Source organism: Lagopus muta, chromosome 1 (genome assembly GCF_023343835.1).
Source record: "Lagopus muta isolate bLagMut1 chromosome 1, bLagMut1 primary, whole genome shotgun sequence".
NCBI classification, from domain to species: domain Eukaryota; kingdom Metazoa; phylum Chordata; class Aves; order Galliformes; family Phasianidae; genus Lagopus; species Lagopus muta.
In genome coordinates this window covers 33,749,832-33,762,298 of record NC_064433.1, presented here as the reverse complement: position 1 = coordinate 33,762,298, position 12,467 = coordinate 33,749,832, and the positions used below count along the sequence as shown (strand labels likewise).

The following is a 12,467-nucleotide window of genomic DNA, read 5'->3' as shown; positions in this document are numbered from 1 at the left end:
AGGAGGAAGAAAGTAAGACTTCAGTCCTGGCACTCCCCATGAGACTCCATCTACTGCAACTATGTGGAAAGTAAGAGACTTCTCCTGATCCCCTTAAAATCAAATTCAAACAACTCCGAGGGTAATTGCAAGCTCCTTCTTTCGGTAAGGTAACCAAATTTCTTTGGGATTCTAGCTCTAGTCCACAAATTTGGTATCATTTTTAATTGTTTCTTTATTTTGCATTTTTCTTTTGCCAGCAATCCTGAAGGATTGCTAGAAAAGGCAGAATTGGTAACAACTTTTCAAACTAGAGCCATTCTTGAGGTATTTTTATCCATTTCTTAAAACAATCTCTTCGAATGAGAAAAAAGTTTCAAGAACACTCAGAAGCCATATATGGAAGGTTTTTCCAAAGCAAAAGCTTAAAAAAATGAAAATTAAACATGCATTGATTTAAAAAGTGTAAGCGATGATAATAATGTGAAGCTTTGGAAAAAATGAACCTTCCAGGGACACATATGGGAAAAGGGTCAATGCAAACAGGTTATCTCATCGTGAAGTTATTTATACAAAAATCCAAAAGGCATTGTGCCCTGTCAGGTGTGGGAGGAGAGCACTGATCTGAGGTCCCACTGTGGGCCCAGTGCTTGGTCCTGATGGGAATGCATGAGGAGGTACAGCGAGTCCAGCCTCACTGAGTTGTAATACCCACATGTTGGCATGCATGCATATGGTGCCGAGGGCTTCCAGAACATATAAGGTGGTTCCTACAACCATCTTTGGGAAAAATTCAGTGTTTGCTTTAAAAATGACAGTGATAAAAGAAAGGCGACTCAATCGTTCAGAGGATGTTCGGGAGTAGTGTGAAAAACACACACGCACCCTATGTTGGAAGTGTAAAATTCCACATACATACAGAAAGTAAAGTTTTCTCCCTCTGGAAACTGACAACTTCCCAATTCTCTGTATCAGTAAACACAGAAAAAGTATAGCACACACAACACAACTTGCTGGATGAAGTGGGAAGAGTGACAAAAACCCAGGGTACCAGGTTATCCTCTAGGGCAAAGGTGTTCCGAGAGCCACAGCTACAATGAGAAAAGCTGCACTGCTCCCCAGTGGGCAGGACGTAGGTTGGGCTCGAGCAGTGCCATGTGTTCCCTAAGAGATCTGAACGTGCCTGTGTGGCAGTGAGTGATTTGCCAGCCTTTTTGTGACACCAACAGTTTCTTTCAACCCTGAGTCCTTGCTAGATTGAACCTTTCGAGTCCTTCTATCACATTTCACTCTGAGGGGAAAAAAAAAAAAACCTGTGTGACGTGTAGCAGGTACAGAGAGTCTTGTGGAAGTGCAGATACACTGCAGGGCACAGAGAGATGATGCAGCACATGGGCACAGCAGGCACTAGGGCATCCCAGCATGTCAGAGCTGCTCCACAAGCATCATGTCTCCTGTTCTCAGCTGCACTCCCGAGGTCTGATGCTTCTGAGCTGCACATGAATATGTGAATCATCAGTGCAGCTCCTCGACTGCAGAGCCTGTCTGACACTTGTAGGATTTACTGTTTGTCCTACACTGAGTGCATATGTGATGGGTCAGCTGTGGAGCACATATAACTTGAAGTTGTGAGGTGCATATGTATTATGACTAATTAACATGCATAAATTAATTGCTATCAAGACTAAGAACTGAGTAAGATGAATAAACACAAAGGATGTGCATTTGCTTTCCTATACAAAGCAATATTTTTTGGTCTTATTCTCGTTAGGATTTAATTTTTTGTTTGTTTATTTTAAGAGCAACTAATGCACTCAGTGTAAAATAGAAAATTACACTTGGGCTTGGAGCAATATGCTGCCTGTCAGACTCTGACACAACCTCAAGAAACTGCATGGATTTCAGATTTAAACAGACCTCCTGAAGAGATTATAAAAAGATTTTCAAAGGGTTGTTCCACACTCACTGAATTTCTCCTCTCCAGGACGATAAAAATAAAACATGTCCTGTTTTCAGAAAACTTTGATAGCTTTCATGATGTTTTCCTAAAAATATCTATTTCCTTTGTATTACTTAAGAGTGTAACTCTCCCATATGGCAGAGGCTACAGCTGCTACAAATAGCTTAAAAACAAGGAAAGGGAGAAATTGGTTTTGGGGCTGTTTTTTTTGCACAGCTCGGTAATATTACTTCATCGTTTGTACTGAGTTTGGCTGCCCATTCTTCAGAAACGGTGGATTTAAAGAGAGTTTCTTGTTTTTGAGGTTTAGGCACATACTTATGTGAAGGTGCTAAACTTCCTGATGGCATGCAGTCAGGCTCACTATCTTTTCTTCATTTCCCCACGGAAGTGTGAGTGTATGCGTCAGCGAACATCACAGAGGTGTGTACAGACTACATTATTTAAAGCTTTCCAGCTGAATTTACAGTTGCATTTGCTGTCTGCATGATTGTCACTCTTTGTAGCACTGGGGATGTTTGAAAATATTGCAGAAGTTTATAAAGGCATCTGTACGGCCCTAAGCTAGCAGCAGATATTTATAAAGAAATTTAGAGCATGAGGGAGTCCTGTGCAATGCTTAAAACCTGGGAAAAGGTGATGGGAAGGAAACTCTTATCAATGGAAGGAGAATGTGATCCAGTTTTGCAGCTTCTATATTTTTAAAAATAACACAAAACCAAAAGGCATATGCAGTAGGAGCAGGAATGACAGCAACAGTGATGTAAACTAGCATTCACAGAAATCTTTTAGAAAAGGCCAAATATTTGAAGTGCTGCGCTCAGGGATAAAGCTTCTGCTGCTTCTACCGTGGCAGACTGGGGTACATGATCACCGTCACACAGCGGTTCCTGACCGCAGCCACTTCAGTCCCCACTGATGAAGAAAGGATACATTTCTAACTTAATCCAGACTGGCACATGGTAAAGCCATCTGGGAGGATATTTTGAAGGAAACAGATGGAAAAGGAAGAGATTCCTCTGTATGTAGAGTAAGATTTACATTATCCTCCATGAACTTCCATGTAGTCCCCATGTTTATATAATTTATCATTATTTCCTTAGACAGCTCAGATTAGGAAGCCTGCATGAGCTCATGTTCGTGTTGTTAATTCTGAGACTGAACCTCCCTCCTTTAAAGGGAAAATTGGTAGTGTAAAAGAGAATGGAGAAAAGCTACAGGACTGCAGTGCAGCCCAGCGTCATGAAGCTCCTGGCTGTCCCAGGAATTACACTGCTTTACCTCCTTCTCGCAGCCTCAGGAAGATGCTTGCTCTCAGCCATAAGTTTATTCCCTGTCATGCACCCACAGCCAGCAAAACCGCAGTGTTGTGTAAGCAGGAGTGTGGGATCAGGGCCTAGCTAGACTAGGAAGGGTTAAAGACGAGTCAGTGATTTCACTGAAAATCCCTCAGGCCAAGGATTAAAGAAAAGAAATGTTCTCTGAGTGAAGACATGGCACACAAATAATTTAAAGACTAATTCCACTAGTCCTGTTGTGATGACTAGGGATTGCTAAAAAGCCCTCTCACTCCTTTTATGTGTTCTTTCATGCCTTCTAGTTTTCTATGCAAATGCTTCCATTACTAACGGGGATGTCAAAGGGCTCCGCCTCTTGCTCTCTGACCAGGGAGATGCAGCAGTGGCTGCACCCGGCTGGCTGAAACACCCATGGCATGACAACCACAGCCACTGCTTTGGGAAAGGAAGGATGGGAAGATCCATCCTGGGAATCTCAGTGCTTCCGTTCAAACTCCTAGATCATTAAAGCTGCCATTACTTTGTTCTTCTATCAGAATATGGGAGTCCAGCGCCCCGTTTCATCCTCCAGCACCCCAGCTCAGCCTTGGTCCCAGGCACTCCTTCCCTTTCTGTGCCAGGGCTCACACTCCATTACCACTCAGACAGCCTCCATCTCTGCCTCCCGGATTTGGCCTCCCTTGCACAGCACGGTCTGAGCCTCCTGCATCCCCAGTGCCATGGAGGAAAGGGCTGGCTCTGTGCCTGCCAGCAGATTTACTACCAGGCTATCCGAGGAACAGCATGACTGCAGCCCTCACAGTTGAAGGATGTAAGTGAGACCAGGGAGAGGAAATATCTTTTATTAGAACAACTCAGTGTGTTTTGAATTGTGTGTTGTAGTCAGAAGGCTGTAGATGGTGAGTCCTCAGGGACTGGTGCTGCATTTCTTCTGTGAGCTGGCCTAATAAAAGACATTACCTCTCCTTGCAAAACTTACCTCACTTGAAGACACTGCAACACTCATCTTGAACGTTATCTCTGCTATTAGGAGGCATTAGTATTGTTGCCAGTGCCACTGATTCACCACTGCTGTGAGCATATTGATTTCTTCTGTAGAAACTTGATTCCTACACATACTTTAGGGAGTTACATCATTTCACCCCTTCAAATCACAGCTAGGATGTTTTCTGTTTCTTATGTAACAGCTCTTAATTCAGATTGCAGTAGACATTACTATAATGCACACTGTACAATAATGTATTAAAACCATAAGGTGGAAAAATGAAAGTATTATTCCCTTCTGAAAGCAGACTTCTCTCCAGAAAAGCAATAGCCCATTCTGCTCCTGACTCAGCAATCATTCATATTCACCAAGGAATGGTAGTTCTGCCCCATGGAGCCTGCCAAGTAGGGATGGACAGACTTGCTCCCATGCCCACACCTCTTCCCTGCTGGAGCATATGTAACAAAGTCACGTAAGAGTTAGTGGAGTTTTGTTTCATTTTGATTTTCTGTTTGCTTTTTTGTTTTTTACATGAATGTCCTGGCGAAATAAAATGGAAGAAGCCATGAAACCAGTGTGTTTGACTGGTTTCATTACAACTTACCTAAGATATTAAAGAACAATACCATTCAACAGAATATCTTCAAATGTGTTAGTCTTAAAGATGAATCCAGTTTAATTATCAAGTTCAGCCTATTTTACTCAGGATTTAGAGACTCATTCAGACCAGTGGAGAGAATGATTTCACACCTGTGTCCCTCCTTCCTTTAAGCAGACATCAGTTACTCAGGTTCAGGGCACACACAGATACAAGTCAGACTTGCACTAGATGCATGTGGCTGTGTTGCCATTAGCACTTGGCAACTGCAGGAGGACATGTCCTAGCAAGCACTCTGGTTGTAGCTCTATTGCTGCCTCCTCTCCTTCCCGAGGGCTACTGCATGATTTCCGTGAGTGGTTCTGCCCAAGAAGCCAGCAGCTATCCCCTGCTTCATATTATTGATGCATTTCCCTTCACTCTTTACAGTAAATGAGACCAGTCTAAACATTGATGGAGTATTCAATTTAAGATAGTCCAAGGATTTTAAATTGGCTTTTCTTACCTGAGCAGGCTTCTTTTGAACCACTTGTTGAGGCTGAAAAGTCAAAAAAAGAAAGCATGATGAGAAGCAAATTCATTGACGTTTCCATTCAGCATAGGAAATAAAACAGGCAAAATGTACATTCAGAACTGGAGTGATGAAGGCACCCAGCTCTTAGAGTCCTACACTTATCAAGACCTTGCTCTGATTACTCTGGCTGTAGAATATGTTAAATTTGTATAAGCAAAGTCCAAGTGAGGTCTAATTTATCATGTTGTGACTTCCAGCTCTTCTATGGCATGGCTGGATTTACTCTGCTGCATTACTTCATACAGCCTAGTTCTATAGTCAGATTTTGCTATCTCCATGAATACTATGATGTGCACCCTCTTCCACACTCTTTAGTGTGTAAAGTGAGTTATGTGTAAGCCCTCCTTCCTGACTTGCTTGTACAGAGGTGAGGGACCTGTTCCCAAGGCAGACCAAAGCCAGCCTTGTTGCAGCCAGCAGCGAGGGTGAACGTGCCTCTGGCCCCAGGAAGCTCTGGTTTGGGAGCTCCAAATGGAAGAGGTGATGAGCCTCACAACCTTCTTGGGAAAGTTTTGGGATGCCTATCACTGGGTTGGCTGGACATATGAGCAGGAGATACCGGGGCTGTGTCCACCAACCCATGCAGGAGCTGGTGGCACAGCCAGGTGCTGAGAAGCTGGCTGCTCCCACCTGGAAATGGGAAACAAGGTCCCAGACAAGCTGGGAATACCACTCAGGGCCCTTCATCCCACCTCCTCGCCTGGAGCCGCAGGGAGCCGCAGGGAGGAGGAGGAGTACCAGCTAGGGAGCTGACATCCACATACTTAAAATACACCACGGCTCTGGTGGTGTGACCCCTGTGGGTGCAAGGAGCTGTACGGAACAATACCATCACAGATAAGGGAAGAAATCCTGACACCCTGAGCACAAAAGGGCTTTTCTTATTTCAGTGGGGCAAAGCAGCCTTCCCCCACTCCACCCCCCAGGATCTTCTGTTTTCAAAGCATATGAATGGCACCCAATGATTTTCTTCCTGCCCTTCCTTCCTGCCTGTTCCTAATCCCAGCCACGACTTTAGTTGGCAGAAGCCAACATGCTGTCCATCCAGATAGCCAAAAACCTAATTTTCATGACAGTGTAGTAGGAAATAACTGGAATATTTCTGAATAAACAGTTTAGTGTAACTGGCCTTTCAGAGCTGTATTTCAGTGGGAAGGATCGATGAAAATGTAAATTAAATGTAACTGATTCAATTTAGACTGCCCACCACCAGCATCCCACTTTAACAAGAGATGCTTTGTTTATTTGCAGTCATTTTTCTAATTCAGTGGAATCTTATTGCTGTTTTATTTTTGTACCTCTGCCTCAGGCGCTAAATTCTGCTTTCACATAAATAATTAACCAAAAAAAAAGAAGAAGAAAGCAATGATTGGGTCTGTCTTTAGACTTTGAGGCGGATCTTTTCCTTTTCCGTTAAGTTCCCTTGCAGTGGAGAAGCGATTAGCAAGGCACGCATTTTCCTGACACCTTTTCCAGGTGGGCTGCAAGCCCTGAACTGATTACAGGCATTTGCTGCTCTTGGACAAAGAAATTATTTGTTTCAAAGAAATCCTTCATAATTGCAGAATTCACGGAGCTCTTCAGTAATCTGAAAGGTTTTTCTGCTTTGTTTTCTTTTCCTTGCCTGCTGATTACACCTGTGTACGTTTACTCCCAAGCCCTATGAAATCTGCAGACATTCTTAGCGGCTGACTGCTTTCTCCTGTTCAGAAATCCCCATATATTTTTGGCTGTGTGCACCGCATTCATGTGACTCTCACACACTGAAGCTCAATGAAATCTTCTGAAAGAGCTGCCAACTCACCAAATTTTCCATGAATTAGGTCCTGACACTTCAATGAGAGGAAAGACAATGTCTGAAACAAGGCCAGCCCTGGCTTTGTGCCTAGTATGTGTCACCATAATTCTACCAGCTGCCCTTCCACACAGCACTTCATACTTTTCAGACCACCAGAAAGCCCCTTGAATGCTTTCAGTGATAGCTGGGGCTTGAGCTGCCAGTGTGTTTTCCCAGCCTCTGGCACCCAGTGGCTCCAGATTGGACCTAGAAAGTTTTTGTGTGTATTTGTTTTGTTTTGTTTTTATTTTTATGAATGGCTTTTGCGGAGGACTCTGACTCAAGCACCACACTATACGGCCATTCATAAAAAGCAGAGGGAAAATATTGTACTTTGCCCAGTTGGAAACCGTCTGTGATACTGACCAAGGCTTGCAGGAATCCCAGTCATTTGAGACCTCTGCTATCTCAGTGCTGCATGTCAGGAGCTCCCTGACAGCGTTTGCTCACTGCCAGCCAGGCTTCCAGCAGAGCACAGCGCGTGTTCTTTCTCCCTTAAATGGAAGAAACACAGTTCTGAAGGACAAGGAGCTGGGTCAGCTCTTCGCCAGGATTAGTGGCACACTGCAACGCGTGGGAGCCGTGCTGCTCCTGCCAAGCCCAGGGCGGTGGCTGTGATGGCTGTATCATGGCACACAGGGCAGTGCTCATCCCCTGGACGAGCCCTGGACACAGGGCTACTACTGGGTATGGGCACTGGGTACCACAGCGCATGCACCCTCACTGGGGCCAACCCAAGCCAGCAGAACCAGGGCACGCAGGAAGAATGAAACATTTCCTAAGCAGTCTCTTTGATTTCATTAACTGTTGTGCATGTGATGGCTTTGGAACCTTCTTGACACACTACAGATACAAACGCCTCTACTTGCTAAGCTTTGTGTTCACTGAGTTAAGAGATCTTTTCAGGGCTTCAAAGGAGACACCTCTGATTGAAAAGGCTGTGGCAACTGCATGTCAACTAGCTGGGAAGAAAGGGAATCTGTCTTGGTTATGTATGGAAAAGACTAGAACCACAAAAAGCCAAGGAGAAGGAGCTTTAAAGAGGTGCTTTGGAGCAAAATGAAGTTGTACATGAGACATGAGGGCTCTGAACTATTACATATCCCTCCAGGAGCCCACAGAATACAATGGCAGGTCTCCTGCACCGCCAGAGGCTGCCTCACTTATTTCAGTGATGATATGCATGCAGAGTTCTGTGAAACACACAGCTTCCACATCTTATTTTTATCCCAAGTCAGAAAAAAACAGCTAGTTTACACCGAATCCATATCAGCTGAAATTCCATATATACAAAATCAACTTTTACATCAAATTTACATCAAATGCAAGTGCAAGGCAATCTTCAGTAACTTTCTCAAATCTGTATGAGGCAGAAAGACCAAGCAACAGTGCTGGAAAAATCCTGTGACCATGTCTTGTCTATATTTCAAGAAGAAATCCAAAATGCAGCAGAATGTTTTGCCACGTTTAAACTACTAAGTAAATGTGGGATAAGACAAATGCAGTAATTTTGAACTCTGTGATAAGATCCCTAACTCTGAAGAGAAAAAAATTAACCACCTAAAGAGCAACGTATACAAACCTTTTGGGAGTATGAACACTGATTTTAAGATTTGAATGTTCAAAGCCCAATTGTTCTACCACATACTTTTCCCACACCTCCTCTGTCACCTCACCCCTCACTTTATTTTCAAATTCTGTCACTTTACTCTTTGTCAGTATCTTAGAAGCATCCTTACAGCCTAAACCTGGCTCAGGCATTCCCTGTTGGACAAAAATGATACCATCAGATAACTTCCCTCTCTGTTGGTAAATACAGACACCGGTCAAACAACTTCACTGCCTTCTTTATAAGAACAAAAGAGCAGCCTTGTGTGACGAGTCCATATTCATCTTGTACCAGCAGTCAAAAGTTGTATCAAATTCAATTTGTCACACTTGCCTTTCTCTGGAGCGCTTCCCCATACCCTGTGACTTTTCCTAGTGCTATAATAGGGACAGTTAAAGGTAAGCCTATGTCTGCTAAGATGAGCTACGCTGGAACACATTTTTAATGATCAGAGATAAAAACACTGGTCTGCATGCAAGTCATTCACCGACTGCTGTGCCTGAAGCTCCAAGGGCAAGCTGCAGTCACGATGCTCCTAGACGTTGTGTTGGCATCTCTCTCTTTAAATGGAGTATTATGAAGATGTTTGACTGATGCTTCTTGGCAACTGTGACCTTTTGCACAGCTTGACACAGAGAAGACATTCACATGGAGGTAGCTCTGCTGGTGAGGCTAAATGACCGTGATGGAAACTAACATCCAGTTGGGATGACATTTATAGTGCTGACAGCTCAGTGTTGTGCAGAGATCATTAAAATAATTTCATAGGTCACCAAAACACTTGTAGTTCTAAATTAAAAGATGAGTAAAACCATATTTAGACTTTTTGTCTACATATCCTAGAAAAATCAGGAAGTTCATATTATACCAGTTGAAACCAATGTAATCCAAAATAAATCATGTCTTCCAAGCAGTTCCATATGACAGCACCATAACTACTGCTCAGCCCTACAGCTTTAATTGGTTTGAGTCCAGCCTTTCCCTCACTCTTTGAGAATGCACTGAGATACAATGCTGGGACTGGAGGTCTGCAAAGCCCATGAGAGCCTCTTTGCCCTTCGATGGCTTCATGGCCATCAGAAGAATTGCACAGGGCACTGTGCCTGTCACTCACTCCTCCAAGCCGGAATGCTCATGACTTGCTTTAGAAATTATCTTCCCTAAGAGAGGAGAGCAGAAAAGCTTTTTACAGCATCATTAGCAAGGAGAGGCTCCCCCTCTGCCCAAGCAGGAACTGCCTGTGTTTTGCAAGGACAGGTTATGAATTCTCCTGCCTACACCCCATGTTTGCAGCCAACTGGTAACTGGGCCGTCAGTGTACGCACACTGCTGTGGGTCGTTAGGATCTAACAGCAAAACCATCTGGCCCTAGGAGTTCAAAGGAGATTTCACAGTCCTCTGTGCAGTCTCATAAATGAGGCTAATAGTAATCTGTGGAGAATTTTGGCAAAATCTCTGGAACTTTTATTCTTTATTTTCTATCCTACTTGGCACTGCTCAGAGTTCTTTATACCAAATACAAAGTCAGGTCATTCAAAAAATATTTATTAGCTTATTAAACTGACCTCCCCTGACTGCTGCTGGAAAACCCTGCAACATCTCAGGAGCTACACCAATAACTTTAGGTGATGACAAAGTAAATAGTGCTTCTATTCCACTTGTGGAGGAGAGCAGAAAGCATCACAGTTTTCCAAGTACACAAAGTGACTTTTAATAATTATTTGACTGGCACTGAAATTTCATATTTTAATTGGCAAATCCAAAACACACTGTTTCACATTACTCTTTTGGTAGCCTGAAAATTCAGGCACTGGCACATGTATCCAGTCAGGTACATATATATGCAATGGAAGCCAACAGGCTGACTTCAGTGGGGATAGGATTTCATACATTCTGCCTACAAAAGCTACTTTCACTACAAAAACTTTGTGGGTTGCTACTTTGCAACGGTTTTGCATCTGGGGAGGATAAAAACTGTGAAATAAAAGTATCGAAAATCCAATTCGGCCTTATTTTATACTAGTATATTTCATTACTTTTCAGTTACTTCGACCCAACCTTCCTCAGAGAGATTTCCCAGCACAATTGAATATCTTAGAAGTACAAATCTAATGGTGAGAACAAGAAGGGAAACAGTGTAATTTTTCTTCATCTGCTAGCTGAGCTGATAGTTCAAGCACTACAATACCCCATTGAGTTTATCAAGGATATAATCAAAATTCAGGGCAGAATAGTTGTTAGTTCAATGCTCTTGATAGATGATACTAATTTTTATGATCTTTCAGTCAGTACCAGTTACATTTCCATAAAATAATTAAGGCAGAGAAGCTTATGAAATGCCCATTTAATACACCTTGTGTCTGTTGTTAAAATACTATAAACAAAGTTTACATTGGTGCACTTAGCTAAAATAATACATTTGAGTCCCACATCTCAGATGCAGAAGGATATGCTGCTGCTGACTGCTCTTCTTAAATGATACCTCTGTTCTATTTGGTTCCCCATTACTTTATTATCATCCATCATGCATTTGATAAGCTTTCCTGATGCATTTTATTCAGGTTTCACCCAGCAAACTGTGCATTTTTCTGTTAAAATAATAAGCAGCAACATTTCTACCTTTCAGAATAATTCTAGTACAAAATTTAGCACTGATGGTTTGTTGATAAACACGGATAGCACACAGACTGGTTCCTGTTACGCAAATGTCGTATATACATGCCTATCTATAATCTCCTGCACAAACAGACCATTGAGAATGCCAAATGGGAGGTTCATTATTCTTAGTTACAGTGTAAGAAAAAAGACTATGTTTTAGGAGACCAAAATAAATTATAAGTTATTTGCAAAGAAATCTAGATTTCACAATCCAAGGATATAAACTGGCCAGGAACTACTCAGCTTTATACCTTGCAGACTTCTCCACACAGTTAACTATTGTACAACTGTTTACCTCCACATTATCTTGTCTGTTTTGATACAGCAACCCTTCTGTTCACATGCATCTCTCTTGACCCATATGGAAATAATTTTTGGCTACTCCTAAACCAGCTAGATTTGAATTGATGACCTAGAGGTGAAAAGCACCAGATCAGATTACTGTCCGGTTCCTGCTTTTGTTGTAGTCTTCCCTCTCTTCTCATTCAGGCGCCTTTCACCATACAGACCATTAAATCAGAGGCTGCTCTGCCTCTAAGACCATTTCCAGCAGAACCACCTGCCTAGAGCTGATCAGAGCTGCAGGACTCAGCAGTGGCCTCATCCTGGGACCTGACTGCCAGGAGCTCCTCAGTCTCCTTTTTTTTTGCAATGGTCTCCAGTGAGGTAACACAACAAACAGGGCAGGAAAGTCCCAAATCAGACCTTCTGCGAAGTTCGCAACCATTTGTAAAGTGAACTTATAACTTCAAAACATAACTATTCCTAGGTAATATTTATCTTTCCGGTCTTGCATCTTGGTTCTCATCCTCCATTTTAAGGTCACAGAGACCTTAATTCATTCAGTAACAGTGTTATATATATATTACACAGACAACTGCAGGACAGTGCCTAAGCCCAGTGACCAGGCACCATTCAGTCCCATTAGAAAGAGCTACATCCCCTTAGAAAGAGCTATCTACCCCATCA

At 42.8% G+C, this 12,467-nt stretch overlaps 1 protein-coding gene across 1 annotated transcript in view; it reads right to left on the bottom strand.

Moving 5' to 3' along the window:
* HMGA2 (high mobility group AT-hook 2) overlaps positions 1 to 12,467 on the bottom strand; it is a 108,234-nt gene that overhangs the window by 16,995 nt on the left and 78,772 nt on the right. Inside the window, exon 4 of the mRNA XM_048944268.1 lies at positions 5,326 to 5,358. Coding sequence (XP_048800225.1) covers positions 5,326 to 5,358 — 33 coding nt within the window. The remainder of the gene's footprint in view (positions 1 to 5,325; positions 5,359 to 12,467) is intronic.